Consider the following 18,566-nt stretch of genomic DNA (forward strand, 5'->3'; position numbering starts at 1 on the left):
GTCAGCGACAATGTCTGGTTACGGATCTGCATTACATGGCTTGACCTCACTATCTATCTGGTATAAACACTTTTGAGTTTTGGTTAGTTTGAAGATCTCGTACGTGTTGTATTTATACCTCATTGCATTGTAAGTGAATCGAGGCATTTTTCGGATTAATTATTGTGACACAACATGCGAATTTTTCGGCCTTAGCATTTCTCCCAATACTCTGATGAAGACGATGAGAATTGAGTGGCTGTTGCCAAATGCCAACCACGTAAGTGAATTAACGGCCTCCATCAATGGTCACCGTTCACATGTGGCCATCGCGCCACCGTGAACTCAGATTGTGCGAGTCAATCACCGGCATTTCACGTGGCGCAGCGGAGGTGACCTGAGCGACCCCCCACCTGACCTTGGAAGTGCTGATACGGTTGTCAGGGAAGGCGGGCTTCGGCTTGGCCTCGGGGTCAGTGACCTCTCCGGGCAGGTCATGACCTCCGACCTTGACCTTCCGAGTGCCAATGATAACTGGCCGGTAGAACCGCTGAAAGAAAACAATTATTGCGGTTAGCAAAAACAGACGTAAACAAACAGCATGATCTCAATTTGGAGAAGTTATTTCGAACTTAACAAAACACAAGTGTGTGAAATGAACCATTTCTTTCAAATAATTGAACGTATCCGGCAATAAGAAGGTCGGAAATGTGTAACACTTATTCTTGAAATAGCTTTTCAGCGCCTTATCTCATGACCTCAGACCTTTCTGTTTGCATGGCATACAGTTTCAGTTCACGCAATACTCTCGCGTTCAAGTAGGCATTTCCAGATTCCGCACTACAGCGATTGACGTTATCGCTATCCTCAGAGGCGCTGATAATGAAAGGGTCGCCCTGACATTGCAAACAGTGGCTGGCGTTTTTACCATCCCAGCGACGTCAATTGAACCCGGTTGTTAAACTGATTGGATTGTCGGAACACGATCGCACGCAAAGGGGATATTTCGTTGTACAGAGCTATGAGCCTTCCTTCTCGTGCAGAATATCCCGCGCATTTCGAGTTAAGTCCTATATGCACTGTGTTGTGATAGGGAAACTGATACGCATTGCATCATACATTGATGCATGAACAGGAACACTTCTATGAACTTATATACAATTGTCTATCATAAGGATGCTTGCATAATCGTGCACAATGAACAACGTTTCATGCGTTGTATCTCAATCTGGTCACCGCAATGAGCTGTTTTTCCGCTGTATACCTTGTGTAATCTCCCCATCCACAAGGGAATGGATGTTGGGATTAAATGTTTCGACATTCTCCCGTCTTCAGACCAAATACGCAGCAGAGTGAGATACCATATCAGCAAAGCTACGCAGCACACATCTGAGCTTTGGACATTGCTCATCTACACATTAATCTGAGCGTGATCCGTCCCATAGAGGTCTTATCTCTATGTGTGATTTGTTCGACCGAAGTGACGCGCAGCTCACACCATTTGAAGTGGATGCTCGAAAAGAGCATGAAGGGTTGCAATGCCGCAGAAATAGTCGCCACCAAGCCCTAAGATCTACATAGAGTCAAGTAGGACTAGTCAGTATTTTGATCTGATAAAAGCGCAGAGTAGATTGTATCGATGAAGCTCATGTGGAGATATGTGTTTGTGGTTAAAAAATGTTACGGAAGACGAAAATAGGCATTTTGTAAATAACTATGTAAGACCCATTAACGGAAGTGTCTTGATGAATTGTAGTGCCAAAAACAATAAACGATTCCCCTTGATCGAGCGTTTGTGCATTAACGCCGAACAAACACCGGAAGAATCGATCACCGATTGTCTGTTTACGCAGTGTTTGAACACCCTTTGCCAATGGGAACGATCGGCAGTTGGCGACGAGCCCGCACAGCCCCGTCAATTACAGAAGGGCACCTCCGGACATACCTGCACAGCTGACCATCCTAACTTACCGCCCTTGTGCTCTAGGCTTTGTGATTTGGTATGACATGATGGCAACAACAACAACAACATGTTGTTTTTGTTGTTTTGTTTTATTTTCTGACGGTCCAGCGATATCACATATTAAACGGCTATGACGATTTAGGGACTTTGTTACCGCGTCTTTTCTCTTAAGTTTCCAAAGCTTGAGTTCATGAGCAGTTGTGGACAATTTCATAAAATAATGCATGTTGATTTGACCGTCAGTACCTATCAACAAAAAGTTAGCTATTCCCTCGTGTCAGATCATCGTTATAAAGAGTGGACGCTTACCTCTGAGCCCATTTTCTCAGTAGTGTCGCGTGCACCACTACATGGCCGCCGCACTGGCAGAGGCGCACACACGAACACAGTCTGACGGGCACTGAGCCGACAGCATGGGGAGCCGACTCTGCACCGTGCACCCGGCGGCGCCTTATGTTTACTGGCGCCCACATTCAATGTCATCACCCAGACGGAGTGAACGCACCAGAGATCATATTGCATACAGTGCATACTGTCCAAATAGAGCGCGAGAACTACGATGAGTAAGCCCGAACTCAGCACTGCAATCCTAAAACGTGCAGGTCAAGGGTAAAGTTGTGGCAAGGAATGCTGGAAATGGTTGTAGTTTTTTTCAGTAATTTCTATCTATGATTTTATATCTGCCTACCCAGGTAGATCGTTTAGAGAAGATTCAAACTGTTAGCTGCGTCATTTGGAGAGTCCGGTTCAAGTCTCATCGGGGCTCGTTATTTGCTCCTGACGAAAAGGGGGAAAAGCTACTGAACCTGTATGAAGCTCGTAATCGTTAAATGAAGTGGCACGTCTACAAAACAACGAAGATTGCATTGCAGTATAACGTGATTTGTCACGCTCTCCCGTGCACCCACCTTGCTGGAGCCCTGTCGCACGAAGCCGATCGCCTTGTCCCGGACTTTGTTGAGGCCGTTGGCCAGGTCCATATCGGGCAGTGCCCGGCTGGGTCGCGGGATGGCCTCCGACACTCCGTTCGTGGCACCGAACCGCGTCTCCTGCGTCACAGGCGGCGTCGTCTCCGGCGGGGCGCTGTGCGGCGGTCCCGTCGGCATCGGCTGCTGGGTCGGTCCGGGCAGGTACCCCCGGACCACCCCCGGAGCGGAGCCCGGAGCGGGGCCGGCAGCGAGCGCATTGCGGAGCTGCTGCAGCTCCTGCGGCTCGGTGGGCCAGGAGCCGAGCCGCTGCACACTCTGCAGCTTCACAGCCTCCTCGTCCGGCGAGTAGGCGTGGTTATCGTGGCCGAACACCGGAGCCATCTCACCGAGACTCACAGGCACCCGTCAGCGGCGTCCGACACAGCCGTCACGCGGTGACAGGTCAGCACATGGCCGCCGGGGGCCGGGGAGCGCGGCCGCGGCCGTCCCGCGCGCGGCCCTGGCACCACACTGGACGGCCGGCACGAGGTGCAGGCCGGTCGGAGCGGTGGGCGGGCTCTCAACCTGGCGCCGCGTCGGGCCGCCGCGCTGGTGACGTCACGGGACCTGCCGTCAGTGGCTGACAGACTCCGGTGACCTGCCGTCGGGGACTGACAGACCCCAATGACCTGCACGGACAGATGTTGGAATTGTGAGTGGGATGGACGAGATGGGTTGACGGACTGCGAGTGCCGAGTCTCGTGTGCCAGGCTTACGGATCTCACCAACCTTGATTCTTTTGTCCTGCATCTTTTTATCTGCTTTGTGCACAACATCGGTATGTGATAAACAGGTCAGCAATAGGTATGTTTTAACTCTCGCCTGTGTGCCTGCGCCTGTGTTTTCCAGCGTCTAATGTGTAGGGGGGGGGGGTCGGTTGGACCCCGTGCCGTTCGGCCCCTGATCGAGCTAGAGCTTCGCAGGAAAAAAACGAGCATGCTGCCGGTGACAAGAGGAAGCCGATGATACCCAAGTATAAGGTCCTAGGTCATCGGTTGACCTTCCAGGTCAGGCCAATGACCCAGAAGTCGGAAAATCGGGGTCTGCTAGAATTTCGTTAAGTGAATCTGTTCTGGTTATCTGTTATTTTTCGGGGCGTTGATCACTAATTTTTCTGTTTTCATGTTAGTTTTGATCGCAGATGATCTTTTCATGCATTAACCCGCGCCCGGCTGGGGGTCCTGGATTTTCACGCCCAGCTGGGGGGGGGGTGTTTGAACACCCCCCCCCCCCCCCCTTGTAACTCGGCTCCTGGGCCACGTAGCGATACGCAGAAGGCGGCGTTCGAAAGAGCGTCAAAAATAATGACGAAATCATTTCAGTCAATTTTTTGGTCAGGTCAAAGGTCAGGTCACCAGAGGTCATTGAAGGCAAAATTTCGCCGATTTCCAGGTCGAATGTCGAAAATTTCCAAGAAGCCAACGCATAACTCGGGAACCAATAGAGCTACAGCGCCGCGGAAAAGCGCATTCGATAGCCCTATTAACGCCCTTTCTGAGTAATTCTCTCAGATTTCACCTAACGTCAACGGTTTTGCCTGCAGGGGGCAAAAACTGCAAAAATAGCCGATTTTTTCGGAAACAGTTTTTCTGCAATAACCTTTGACCCAAGCCTTGTACGAGCTTACTTTTACCGGCATCGTGTTTCTCTCGTCAACGCATCGAATGAACTATAACTTGACCTTTAAAGGTCAACTTGAAAATTTGACCTCAGGTCAAGGTCATGACCTGACCGGAAAGGGTCATGTTGCATATCAGTCGATCCGTATCGTCGAGCTGAACACATCTAAGGCGTTTTCATCGCTCTAGCATGCCTCTATCAAAAGTTATTTGCGAAAAACTGTTAGATACAATTCGTGACCTAAGATGACCTCAGGGCATAAACAAGGGTCACGGACACCATTTTCATGTTCAGTGTGTCTAAACCACTTGTAATTCGGTGTTTGGGAGTGTTTATAATATCTTTCGTCCAAAAGAGACGCATTTCAATTTTCTCCCATTGACTTATAATGGGGAGGTCGCAAAATTGACCTGACCTCAGGTCATCGATATCAAAATTCTGAGATATGCATTTTGTACATGCTATTGCTCTTAACAATCGCTGAAAGTTTAAAAGCGATCGGTCACTCGGTGTAGCTATGACAGACATTGAAACTTTTTATGAGGTGAGGTCACTTCAAGTGACCTGGTGACCTGACCTTGAATGACCTTGGTCTGAAATTTTAACAACATGTGTAGAATTGATGTATGATAAGGTGTACCAAAAACGGCGGCGCTCCGCGCCGCCGTTTTTGAGATATTCGCGAAAAACCACAAGGAGGGTGTTCAAACACCCCCCAGGGCGCGGGTTAAGGCCAGGTCGGGTCAGGTCAGGTCAGGTCAATTAGTAGGTGTCCTACCGGCTATCCATAGAAGGTGTCAACCACAACTAACGGCGTCGCAACATGTTTTAAGAAGGCACTAAAACTTCTTCTTAAATGTTCAAATAGATGTTAAATTCGAAATCAGCTGCAAAAACTACCCAACAAACATGTAAAACTCGAAAAAGTGAACCAACGTCATCAAAGGTCAATGACCTTGACCTCACCTTCACGTGACCTTGATCCCACCATAATGCATGGGACCAACATCATTTCACATATTTGAGCGTTTACAATCACACAAAGACTGGAAACGTGCGGATAATGTGAGCTGACATACGCAGAATCGTGATTCCGGCCAAGCATGGTCTCGAGAAATAGTTCACAGGTCAAAGGTCATTTGGGGCAGGGTCATGAAATTTTCATTGTAGGTGTAGGATTGGTCAGCTCGAGCGTTTTGAAGCTTCGTCGCAATCGCCGCTTTTTGAGCGAACCATTCGCAAAAAAAAAAAAACGAGGGGTTCATCTGACTCCCACCCCCTACAAGTGCGAGGGTTAAGCCACAACTTTGTCAGCACGAAACGAAAAGATATAAACTGGATGCAAATGAAAGACTCCCGTTCGTATATCTTTTAACCTCGCCGGCACAGGGGGGGGGGGTGATGCAACCCCCCCCCCCTAAGGTTTTTCGCGAATAACTCGCGTAAAAAGCGGCCGATTGCGACGAAACTTTCAGTACCCTCGCATTGATCAATTTTACACCTACCCTGAACATTTCAAGACCCTGACCCAAATGACCTTTGACCTGTGACCTCTTTTCCGAGACTATGTTTGGCCGAAATCGCGATTCGGCGTAAGTCGGCTCGCATTAGCCGCGCGTTTGCAAGCTTTTCGTGGTATCAAACGTTCAAACATGTGATTTGATGTTGCTCCCATACATTAGGGTGGGTGTCAAGGTCACCTGAAGGACAGGTCAGGTCATTGACCTTTGGTGACCTCGGGTGACCTCGGTTCACTTTTTCGAGTTTTACATGTTTCTAGGCTAGTTTTTGGAGCTGAATTCGAATTTAGCAACCATTTGAACATTTACGAAGTAGTTTTGGTGCCTTCGTAACATGTTACGAAGCTGTCAGAGGCGGTTGACACGTATTACGAATACCCGTCACAACCTCTACCGGTTGACCTGACCTGACCTGACCCGACCTGGTCTAAATGCTTAAAGACATCAGACATCATCTCTGATCAAAACTAACACGATATTCGTGATCAGCACCCCGGAAAACCACTTAGCAGTCACACTTTACGGCTTTCTAACAGGTTCCGATTTTCCCGGTTTTCGGGTCATTGACCTGACCTGGAAGGTCACCCGATGACCTAGGACCTTAAAATTGGGTATCATCGGCTTCGTCTCGTGACGGGCAACACGCTAGTTTTGGATATACCTACCGCTGTCTAGTGTCTATAAAATGCGCTCCGGTATAAAAGTACAAACGATAATGAGCCTGCGCCCTGCACCGATAAAAAAGGACCGATGTGTTCACAGGCATAGCGTTCAGTCGTGCCCGTCACTGGTCATTAAAGGTCACCCAAATGTGATTCATGTGCCTCCGTGCAGTTTAAGGTCAGCTGCCGCCCTTTAGTTGCTATAGTTAAACTTTTTGAACACGCGAGATCTGCAAAACGGTAGACATGCTATTTTGACCACTATCTTTTTTTCATGAGCACACTTGCTTGCTATTCATCTAACTAAACTAACTAAACTGATGTCAAGTATTTATTTCGGACTTGTAAGGCCTTAGTAAACGTTTATAAACCAAGCGTTTATTAGAACTTGAAGCATGGAGCGAGCGAATTCCTACCTGTTATACTTCAGTTATCCCTAGCCACTCGTTAGGCACTTTTTTGTATGCCTACAAGTGTCGAACGCTTATAAACATTTATAAATGCTTATAAGCATTTAAAGGTAGTGTGCCAGCTTTCCTGGACCATATGGAGTTAATGACCCGGATAAGGAGAACCGGATTTTTAGAACTTATCCATACCTTCAAAACTTATGGAAACGTCTTAAATTCTTCAAATTTTGAGTACCCCAGTGCGAAATTCGCCCCGACGGGTTGTCGGTCGTACCCCAACCACATTTCACACCACTATGAACAATAAATGCACACACTAAAATCGCTATTACCGATAGGCTCATCCAATCAAGTTTCGATAAACCCGTTCATCATCATCTCCTGCGGTTTCGAACACGCCTGTTAGGTGGCTTCTGATGCTCGTCGAGGTCGGAATTTCCAAATACGCGTGGTGCGTCGGGCCGCGCGCTCTGACTTCGGCCAAGAAAAATGCGTCAGCTGATCATTGTCATTTCTGCCACTTGCGTGTGGTGTAATGGGGTCATAACTTAAGAGACGGCTGTTTCATATCAATTATTTTACATAAAATCATATTTCAAACCACAAATTAATGTTCGACAGCCAAATTTAAGAAACAATACCAATACAGGCTTACAGTTTAAGGCTCGACATTGTGTTGTCTACGATTAGACAGCTGATAACTCATTCCCGTACGTCGTATGGTCGTAACACTATAATGACCTTTGCTTATTGTCACAAGTGCGCCGCATTCGCGATTGTTGCCCGACGCCTGTTTGCAGGTGAGCCCACTACAGTTGTTATACATATCTAAAAACCGATAAACTTTTAGGCGAAAAAGGCACTATTCCAGGCCCATTTTTGATTTTTTTTGCGATATTAGGTAAAAACAGAAGCTTCTTATCCTAGGAAAAATAAAACGGGAAATCTTTCAAAGGTGGCACACTACCTTTAAAAAGAATGTGGAATTTTAGAGAAATTACAATTAACCCGCGCCCTGGTGGGGGGGGGGGGCTATTTTTTGCCCCCCCTCCAGACTTTTCAATATATATCCAGAACCGCTGCGCCGATCGTCACCAAACTTTCAGTACCCTCCCGGACATCAATTTTACACATTGTGACCAAAAATTTTTCCAAAGGCTATGATAGGTTGGCCGGAAATGACGTCAGAGTGACGTCATGTTCTGCCGTTTTCGACCCAAAAAAGGGTTTCGCGGGAAGAGCTGTCAGGCCTATAGCTTTGCAAATACAGAAAAACGATAAAGACATAAAAGCTGTAGAATTGACAGGGGTACAAAACTGCTATCTCGGATTTTTGAAATTTTTGGATTTTGAACCCCAAAAATCAAAAAATAGATTTTTTGAATATAATAGCCGAAAAATCCAAAAAGTTTTTTGAATTTCGCAAAAACCGGAATATATGTGATAGTCCCTACCACCATCTATCCACATACCAAATTTGATATTGATACCTCTTTTTTTGGCGAAGTTATAGCGAAAAAACAGTTCAAAATTGATGACGTCAAATTTTCAAACTCAATTTTTAGCAATTCTAGACCCCGTAGCGCAAAACAAAGACCACCATTAGACTCCCCGTGACGAGCTGCATCGAATCGATACCCATTTTATGCAAAACTATCAACTTTAAAATTTGACCTTTTTTGACCTGACCTTGACCTGACCTTCACCAGAAAGTGACCTAAGCCGTACCTGATAGTCTTATAACCAACACCATTGAGTTGGAAATGAAAAATTGACCATAAAACATGCATCGCACAACCTTAGTACCTAAAGTTAGGTTCATGTGACCTGACCTGTGACCCTTGGTGACCTGACCTGTGACCTGACCGGTAATGTCAGTAACCTCTTATAGCAACATATGTACTAGGCAACTGACGCCCTATCGTTGATTCTCGACAAAATGCGTTTTCTTCGGTGTTATAGCGCATTCCCTAGATGACCCGTGAACGGTTGTACATTTTATCTTTGACCTGACCTGTGACGTCATCGGTGACCCCGAGGTCAATGAAATTTGGTTTCCCTCGACAAATTTGACAGGCCTTTCGAACGCCGTTTGAATTTCGCGGATCCGTCCAGTAGTTTCGGAGATACGAGGGGGGGCAAAAAATAGCCCCCCCCCCCCCACCAGGTCGCGTTATAAACAGACCCCACCAGGGCGCGGGTTAACCACGGCAACAAAACAAGTGGTGCAACAATCGATAATTATCGATTGCGATTATAATCGCAAAAAACATATCAGAAATCAGTTCGATTTTCGCGTGCGATTATGTGCACTTGTGCTTTGTATGACCTGTGCACCATGCATTGTGTATGAGGCCTTCAATGACCTGTGCAGTGTGCACGGACCACGAACTGTGTGGAACATCTCATTGCTGGGCTGTGTGGCGTGCATCATCTTTATTATGTGCGCGAGCCACGAGCCGCGAAGTAGGTATATCCCAATGACCTGAGCATGACCCTACCCCCACTGACCTGTGTGTGACCCGGCTGCCTGGTCTGGCCGCGGTCCTTGGCGGTCCTGCTGGCTCGACGGTCGCTCCTGCTGGCGTGGCCGCTGCTCCGGTCGACTGGGACTGTCAGTCGCGGCCTCCCGCGGCGCCTATCGCACCGCACGCCGTGACGTCATATCAATGAGGGTGACACGGACAGGTGACGGCGTCGCCAATCTGACCGAGCCGCCGCCAATCTGACCCGCCACCGCTCCACCAATCTGACCCGCCAAAAACCTCCAATCTAACCCGCCAAAAATCACCTATCTGACCGGCCACTTATAACCACCACCGCTCTGCCAATCTGACCAGCCATAAACCACCGTCGCTATTATAGTCTCATTGTTCAGCGTCCCTGTTGGAAATATCTTTCAACAAAGCTGTCCGTGTGTATTTACCTACGGATTTCGCTGTTTTAGCAAAAAGTGCCTTATGCATTGTAATTACATGGCAATAACAAATGCATAATGGATATACAACATAGTCCCACATTAACCCTCGCCCGCACATGGGGGGGGTGGTTGCCACCCCCCCCCCCCCAGGTAGTCTTTCTGCTCTGCACTCAACATTTTTAGAGCTAGAAGGCTGATTTTTCGTATAGCTGCTCCTCTATCCTTTCTTGATGTCCCCTGAAAATTTCAAGTTTCTGTGGTTTTTGGTTTCGGAGATATGACCTTGTTTCTCAGGTCATGTCATGACCCAAATGGCCAATTCTCAACATCTTGCGTTGGCTATGGGTCTTGTGAGCTTTTGACACCTTGATTTCGGCCTTTTTTACTAGTCTTACCTCCCACCTATCATGGAACATGCTGTTCGACGATGTACAGATGTCAAGGTCAAGGTCAAGGTCAACCTAGGTCATCCAAGATAATTGCGTTTTAGGCAAGCGGAATTTACTTTTTGTGAATTTTTTTGACTGCATTTTTGGTAAAAGCTTATCAGATGATGATTTCATGTAATATGGACACATAAACAATCGGTGCACACATCAGTATACACACAGACACACACAGACATACAAACACATATAATTGACCTTGACCTTACTTGACCTGAAATGACCTCAGCAGCAAAAACCTGGTCGGGTAGTGTGACAAAGAGGTTCTAGCTGGCTTGGCACCAGAAAACGGCATCGTCATCGGTATATGATAAGCAGCGCACTTGATATCCAACGGTGACCCAAAACAGCAATATTTTTTAGTTTGACCTGACCTGGAAGGTCAATGACTGACCTGAGAAGATAAAACTGGGTATCATTGGATTCGTCTCTTCCCAAATAATCTTTTTTGTCTTTACCGCTAAGCTCTATCTCCAACAGGAACGAAATGGCGCGGGGGGGGTGGCAACCACCCCCCCCCCCCCCATGTGCGTTCTAGGATGGGAAAATGGCATGTGCGGGCGAGGGTTAATCTCTGCCGCTTGGCGCCGAGGACCCGAGGCCAAGCCAGCGCTCGATTTCCGTACTTTTTGACGGAGCGCTGATAATAACGGGGCGGGGCAGGCACCGGGCCGCCGGGTGTCGCGCGCACTACAGTGACGCATTGTTTGCCGCTGCCGATAGCGTCGAGCATGGCGAACATAGAGCCAACACAGTCGACGGCAGCTCAAATTCGGCCCGGCGCGGCCAACCCATTCGATGTTTTCATCAGGAGGTACCTACATCGACTTATCGCAAACTAAAACAGAGGCTGGTGTAGGTACGGATCTCTATAGATATTATGTAGAAAATGTGTAAGAAATGCGGCTCTCGTGTTCCAAATACAAACATGTGAACTTGTTGAATATGTATTTATGCCTTGTAATGCGGGAGAATGAAGCGAATAACGCGAATGAAACTGTATAGACGTGCACAAGACGGCCGACTAAAAATGTGAAATACGATACTCAGTCGTATCACATCTGCGACATAAATAACGTCGATGCATCTACCTTGAAATAGAGCAACATAAACGGTTCCAACAGCTGGCCAGATTTCGCCTGTAAGCTCAAGACATCGTGTGTGCATAGCACGAAGCAAACTCAGCATATGAATCGTGAAGACTGGCTATCAGAATCTACAATTTGAGCTTACGTAAATAAATTAGCAAAGTCCGAAATTTTAGGCTTTCCTCAACTGCCATAAAGGGATATCCTGTACCTAATATACTTAGCAATATCTTGATTTTGTTGCTAAGATGGTTATATCAGTGACTCAATACACCACACTGTTGTATATGCAGCGTAGAATTGGAGCTCATACCTGTAGTGACAGGATAGCAATGGCACCTGCAAAGTCACGCTCTATCACGTCTCAGCGGTATAACCTGGACAGAAATGCACTCATTTTCGAGAGCAAAGTCAAGCAAGTGCATCAGTGTGGCGCGCGCGCTGAGCGAAGGCGTTCAGTTGATGCCGGAGAGCTCTTTCCGGATGACCTCTATTGGCTTCATCAGCATGATGGGCTTGTGGTCGTCCTTGACCTAAGGAGAGTCCGCACGGCGTGAGAAAACATCGGCGGGGAAGTGAGAGAGACGTGCTTCATGGCCATCATCTCTGAGAGTGAGTTGTAGATAAAATTGTTTAGTCTAAAACGTTGTCGTGCTCAAGATTCCTTTACTACTCGTCGTGCTATCAATCTAAGACAGCTATTCCAATACCTACTTTTGATTGATTACCTACCTGATACAGCATTTCTCCTTTGAAGTAGACGAAGCCATATTTCCTGGCCTTGCCGAGGAGGCCGACCACCCGATTGTTGATAACCGAATAACACTGGAAACAGAAATAACATGTTACTCATGGGCAGCTTCTCATGGTGCATTGTGTGTCGCGGCCTTTCGGTTTGTCCAAGATTCTTTCAGATAGATTTGCCCAGTTTGTCAGATCTTTCGACCCTCTAGCTCGACATTCTTGCAACAACTTTTTGCATATACTGTGATCCACCCGGTACCCGGAGTCCGGACCAAAAGTTGTGATTGTCGGGAGTTCGGGACTCTGGATTCCCTAAACACTCCACGGCTTGCGCATTGGCGTGAAGTTTTTTTAGTAAAATAATACTTCATATGGAAGGAATCTTTGATGAATATTGGCAGCAAAAAACAGTTAGCATAATTGGCGCAGTACTGACAGTCTAGACGCATACGTTGAAAATGCTTGGAGCCCGTGGAACAAATTACCATTGCGTGGAACGAAAATAATTTCATTTGTAATCATCTAGGTATGCCAAGACCCTAGAACGTAATCTATGCCATTTGGAAAAATTCGAAGCTAACCATGAAATATTGCAACAATTGTCAATTACAAGCAAATCTTCGAAGTTCTTTCAGCAGTTGAACATTTCAATTTCATGATTTCGATAACATCAACATCACAATAATGACTGGGCAATCAGCATGCACTTTGCCTGATTCAAACTGCCACTGTACTGAATTTAAATTTTCTAGCTTATTATTGCATCGGATAGGATGAATACTTATTTTCGCTCTTTCACAGGATATTCAAACTGCTTGATACTAAGCTGTTCAAATTGCAACTTCTTTCAATTGATACAATTTTAAAAGTCATTTAAATCTTTCTTTGTGTTTATTTTCAGTGGTCAGTTCTGCAGTGATCTATTATATTTTATAACAATACTTTTATCTTGTTTCAGGCATAACATTAAGGCAAAAATGGCAGCAAACAGTCTCGAAGAGCATAGGAAGTTATTGGACTTCTTCAGAATTGTTGGAAAACTTAAGGTACCTATGCTACAAAGAAAACCCCATTTTGCAGAGAATATAGATAAATGCCATTATTGTGAGGTGTAGAAGTGACTAGTGACTTAGACCAACGGTCAACTCACAAGCATTCTGCTATTTTTTGTTTTTGTATTATTTTTGTTAGGTACTGTCTCATTTTTAGCATTTTGAATCAGTATTCAGTAGTAGGTACCCATTGCATTTAAACACAATAACATTCCTTTCAGCCTTCAGGGTCATTCTTGTTCCATGTTCCTTCTAGCTTGGTGCTTGGCATATGAATTTCTTACGACTGCTTGTTTTCCTTATGCAGAAACACTATTTTTGTGTGTACTGGGTGTGCCCCAAAATGGTCCCCTCCTCCTCCCCTGCTCCCTGCAGCATCTGAAGCGGACCGGCTGGGTGCGCTGTGACGTCACCGAACCAGAGACAGTTGCTGGCCACATGTACCGCATGTCCATCATGGCCATGGTGGCCGCCGGGCGTGCGCACGTGGACCAGACGCGCGCCGTCAAAATGGCGCTCGTGCACGACCTGGCCGAGGCGCTGGCGGGAGACATCACCCCGCACTGCGGCGTCTCGGACGGAGACAAGCACGCGCGCGAGCTGGCCGCCCTGGAGACGATGGTGCAGCCGCTGGACGACAGGGTCGCCTCCGAGATCATGGCGCTGTTCGTGGAGTACGAGTCGAACCAGACCGCCGAGGCGCGCTTCGTGCACGACCTCGATAAGTTGGATATGATCCTCCAGGCGGATGAGTACGAGGCGGCGCAGGGCCGCGACCTGCAGCAGTTCTTTGACTCGACCCGGGAGGTTTTCCGCACGGAGGAGGGCCAGGGGATGGCGGCGGTGCTGCGCCGGCAGCGGGACGAGCGGCGCCGGACCGGCGACGGTGGCGCCACCGCCGAGACGCCGGCCGCTCCGGGAACTAACGCCGACTGACACTGACCGGTTAGTGGCGCCACCGGCGCGGCGGCGACCGAATGCCCCGCTCAGTTTTTCTTTTTACACATGTAAAGGCGAGAACTTGGGTAACGTAGAATAAACTTAACAGTTTCTATTGACTGCTCACTGAGAAGACGTTTTGGGATTCGTTTACTCTAAGTTCTAACTTACAGTGTTTGAGTGTTGTGTGTTTTGCTGCAATAATATACCGTGTTGACGTATGCTCAAAATTTACGCGTTTATTATCTCGCATGCCTATTTTACTTACTTTTATTATCAAAATACTTTATTTTTAATGGATGAGACCTTTCATGATCAGTTGCATTTTACGTACATAGGATAATTCATCCAGTTGCACGTTCATTTTATCAACCCTTTCCGTACTTTACCTCCTTTACCACACATTATCTTCCCATTCCGCATTCATTGTCGCCTTTGAACCGTGAGTAGTGAGTACAGACCTGGAAGAGGATGCCGAACGGAATGGCCACGGTGCCGTCGTCGTACTTGAAACCCTCCTCGTAGATCATATTGATGAGCTCGATCAGCTCGGCGTGCGCGTTCTTCACACCAAACAGACCCTTCCTGGCGGCGAGAAGATGGGGCAGGGTTGTGAAAAGTGGTAATGGAAGCGAAAGAGGATGGTGGTATTTTTTAGGTGATCGGCCTTTATCGCTATTCGTTAACATTCGAGCATTACGATTGATATCATAAAATGAATATTGTTGGAACAAACAGGACGAATGGTTTCCATTCACCCAATTTACCACCGGTAAATTGTGAAGTTGATATGCATCAAAGCTGGACAGATGAACCAGCATTTAAAACGTCAGCCACCCGTCGCTTGCAATTGGAATGGTCCTTACTTTTCGTTGTGGACGACGGGCGGCAGGGGCTGCACGTCCACCGGGTTCTTCTTGGCCACCTCCTTCAGGAGAGTGACCTCCTTCTCAAACTGCTGCATGGAGACCGGCATGGTGACCTGCGGCAGGAGTGCGATGTCAGGTCAAGGGGCTGGAGGTGATGGTGTCTTTTACATATGGTAGCGTTACAGTTACATTGCCCGTACTAGTGTCACAGCTTCACGATTCCACGCTGATGTGCGGATGATAATGCGTATAGTCTGTGAAATTTGAGGCGTTCAAGGGTGAGTTTGAGAGTTGAATGATCATAAAATGCCCTTGGGTGGTCGCCGCTTTGCGTTCGCTCTCGGGATGTGCGCACAGGAAGTCATCCAGTAATGTCTATATCGATTTCACCGCAATATCAAGTAGTCGAACAAGTTGTTACGAAGCCGACGCTCAGATGTTAGTGATACCGTTATCTGAAAACGCACGCGGTGCGCAACTTTATTTATATTTGAACTTCTTGACGTTGAAATTAAGTGAGCTGTACGATATGCTCGTGTGGGTCGACCGGCTAAATTCTGCTTGCTGTTCGGATGCCTATGAATGTCAAAAGTGGCTGGTTTGGCGAAAACGTGAGTTTGGCAGCAGAATTTCATTATTGTGGCATACCGTGGCATTCACAGGTTTTAGCGGCGTGCTGCTAATAAATGAATGAAATCAATGGTATCGATAAATTTGGCATGTACAAAACGCCTGTTTAGCTGTGTCGATAATGTTATGACAGTTATGATCTATATCTAGATTGAAAACATCTCACACAGGTCTGTGTGATGCGGCCGCGGGCTGGCGGCGTCGGTCTATCGATGGGCGGCTTCCAAATAGATTTGGCACGTGTCCTGGATCGAGCTGGAATCACCGGAACGCGGCTGCTTGTTGCTAGAACAGGTGTACGTCATCGTCCAGAACAGTGCAAGGCCACGCGTAGGTGTTTCGGGCAACCTTTTCGGCTAAAGATCTGGTCGTGTAGCGGATACCGCACCTCAAGGTTATTGAGGACAGCAGTGACAGAAATTGTCCACATCTAATCAGGTCTTGCGAGAAATCTACATGGATTGTTCTGAATTCTTACCGACCAAATACCGACTAGAATTTTGGCAAGCTTTTGTGCCATTCGCACCTGCGTAGTCGCCCAGCCTATGCCGATAATAGCTGTCACGAAATGGCTCAAATTTTACCGCTACGAATTGGGAACATTGGTTGCATGGTAATGCCAGATACGAGTTATTTTCGCTCCTAGAAACTGGTCACCGATACACGACGTCCTATGCCTATCGCTAAAGTTAGCACTTGACACCGAAATCGGTTATTCTTAACTTGGCATGCCAGTACCATTTGAGATGCACTTGAGGGTCGAAAAAAAAAACGAAAACGAGAGCGTGTTCCGTTTTGCTAGGCTTTGCACGCCGATTATTGTACCAATTTAACATTGAAGTGAACATAATTAGATATTTCCTTACCCTGGCTCGTTTTGTGATATAGCGAAACATTTAGGTATGCAAGCCATGCATTTCAACTTCAGTAAAAATATATCGCGAAGAACATGCGTTCTATATTTTGTGCAGATTTTCTTATGAACCCTAAACACTGCGCTTCAAATAAATTTTCTTGCCGACAGTTATTCGCCTCCTGTCCTCAAACGTCCTGCCCTTGAGCTGTTTCGGAGTCCCCGCGGCTCGCCTCTCCCGGTCCTCCTTTCTCACCTGTGTGTGGTTCCCTGGTGAGATCTGTTCTCGGGGCTACCTGTCCTCTCACGACGGCGCTCACAGTTCCTCTCACAGGTTCTCACCGCCTCGGACGTCTCCAGTGGAGTTGTGATTCAGCCTCCCACCTGCCCCGGGTCGGTATTTTTAGACGGGGCCGGCCGGGTGGGGGAAGGGGGGAGGAGTCAGCGCCGACTGTCTTACGGCAGGGCACGGGGAGGGGAGGGGGTCCGACGATACGGGCTGTTGGTGTCTGTGGTCAGGTGGGCATCCAGAGGGTCGTTTTTCTGTGCCAGGGGTCCCGAAACAAAATTGTCAGCCTCATCTCCTTTGCCGCTTATTGTCGTGCTAAGTGCCATCTGATAGGAAGGCACTGATCTAGTTTGGGTCCATGCATTTCCCCGAGTGTCGAATGCCAAAGGACCGTTTGAAAAGCCACCAACCATCCTTCGGAGCGAGTTGAACGGGTCCACATGCGGCTCGTCATGAATATTATCAGTTTTACGCACTCTCGCCAGTGTTCTCCCTCAATCAATGGGTTTAGGCTGTGACTCGGCCTAGCCCCGATTAACATGAATGCCACATTCATTTGTCGTTAATACGTGCGCAAATGGATCCACGAAACGGTCATTGACAGATTCAGGTGTTTTTGGAAGTGAAATATCAGAAACAGTGTCGGTCAGAATACGTGCCGTTGCTTATGTTCATTCGTAACGTGGATGGCTTCTGGCCGCATTTCCATTTGCAATCACGCGAGCGCTATAGACTCAGGTATGTAAAAGTTCGTCTGGAAGCTCATTTGGACATCAACACAACAATTTTCGCCAGCATGACATGAATCAGTCGGGAGCATATGGGACAGGGCTGGCGTGTATGCTTCTTTTTCAACAAGGCCCGCGACCACTAACCACTATAACGTCACAGATAATGAATCACACGTGCGGTGTCACTAACAACGTCACAGTGGCTGACCCCCGGAGGCGTGCACAGCCGTGACTGGTACTCGCACCCCTCCCCGTGGTGTGGCCGCCGCTCTGGGCCGGCCTCGGGGTGACATCAGGCAGTGGTCGGACATCAGATGACCGCCACGGTCGCCGGTCAGTTGTCGGGCCGGCCACTGGTCAATGTCACGCTGGTGTCAGTGGTCAGCGGCGCGGGACAGCCTCCGACCCGCTGCCGCTCCTCGCCGCTCTCCGCTCAGCTCTGCTCAGTCAGCGGCGGGCGGTGTGACTCTGCTCCGCTGAGTTTGACTCCGCTGACTATTCAACGTGACTCCACACAGAGCAACTCTGCTCCCACTTGTCAGGACTCAGTTCTCTGCTTATCAGGATTCCAGCCTCCGCTGATTTCGACTCCGCTGTGTTCACCAATCCGTTCATATCGACCCCTTGCTCCATTTATCTCGATCTCGTCATCTATATCAACGTCGACTCTGCTGTCCATCCAACACGACCCCACCCATCTCCTCTCATTTCAACCCCCATTCCCGCTAATCTCAGCCCGTCTTTCTGCCGCGGCTCTCGATCGGACCGGGCCGAGCCGGGCCGCGGCGCCCTGCTCTCGTCTCGCGGCGGCGACAATGTTTGTGGGAAGTGGCTATCTGGTGGCGCCGTCCGGTTCCTGGAGAGCGCGCCGGCCGCTCGCCTC

The 18,566-nt window shown here is 48.0% G+C and overlaps 3 protein-coding genes across 9 annotated transcripts in view; 1 reads left to right on the forward strand and 2 right to left on the reverse strand.

Moving 5' to 3' along the window:
• Positions 1–9,719, reverse strand: part of LOC122367092 (phospholipid-transporting ATPase IF-like) — a 48,554-nt gene extending 38,835 nt beyond the window's left edge. For both annotated transcript variants that reach the window (XM_043339889.1, XM_043339890.1), the window contains exons 1-3: positions 9,634–9,719; positions 2,851–3,508; positions 398–529 (exon numbers count right to left, since the gene is read on the reverse strand). In XM_043339889.1, the coding sequence (XP_043195824.1) occupies positions 398–529; positions 2,851–3,252 (534 nt within the window). In that variant the 5' untranslated portion in view covers positions 3,253–3,508; positions 9,634–9,719. The remainder of the gene's footprint in view (positions 1–397; positions 530–2,850; positions 3,509–9,633) is intronic.
• Positions 9,720–11,422: 1,703 nt separating this feature from the next.
• Positions 11,423–17,057, reverse strand: LOC122367089 (actin-binding Rho-activating protein-like). Its single transcript, XM_043339881.1, has 5 exons — positions 16,920–17,057; positions 15,178–15,293; positions 14,773–14,896; positions 12,309–12,401; positions 11,423–12,109 (listed from the first exon to the last, which is right to left on the reverse strand). Exons 2-5 carry the CDS (start codon positions 15,285–15,287, stop codon positions 12,032–12,034), a joined length of 405 nt encoding a protein of 134 aa, XP_043195816.1. The 5' UTR covers positions 15,288–15,293; positions 16,920–17,057; the 3' UTR covers positions 11,423–12,031.
• Positions 12,762–14,541, forward strand: LOC122367088 (5'-deoxynucleotidase HDDC2-like). Of its 6 annotated transcripts, none has more exons than XM_043339877.1 (3): positions 12,762–12,846; positions 13,279–13,366; positions 13,748–14,541. In XM_043339877.1, exons 2-3 carry the CDS (start codon positions 13,298–13,300, stop codon positions 14,306–14,308), a joined length of 630 nt encoding a protein of 209 aa, XP_043195812.1. In that variant the 5' UTR covers positions 12,762–12,846; positions 13,279–13,297; the 3' UTR covers positions 14,309–14,541. The 6 variants fall into 6 exon arrangements, with proteins under 6 accessions (XP_043195812.1, XP_043195813.1, XP_043195811.1 ...); XM_043339878.1 differs by having other exon boundaries at positions 12,768–12,866; XM_043339876.1 differs by having other exon boundaries at positions 12,786–12,834.
• Positions 17,058–18,566: the final 1,509 nt, after the last annotated feature.

This window comes from Amphibalanus amphitrite, unplaced genomic scaffold (assembly GCF_019059575.1).
Source record: "Amphibalanus amphitrite isolate SeventyFive unplaced genomic scaffold, NRLGWU_Aamphi_draft 000849F_arrow, whole genome shotgun sequence".
Classification (NCBI taxonomy): Eukaryota; Metazoa; Arthropoda; class Thecostraca; order Balanomorpha; family Balanidae; genus Amphibalanus; species Amphibalanus amphitrite.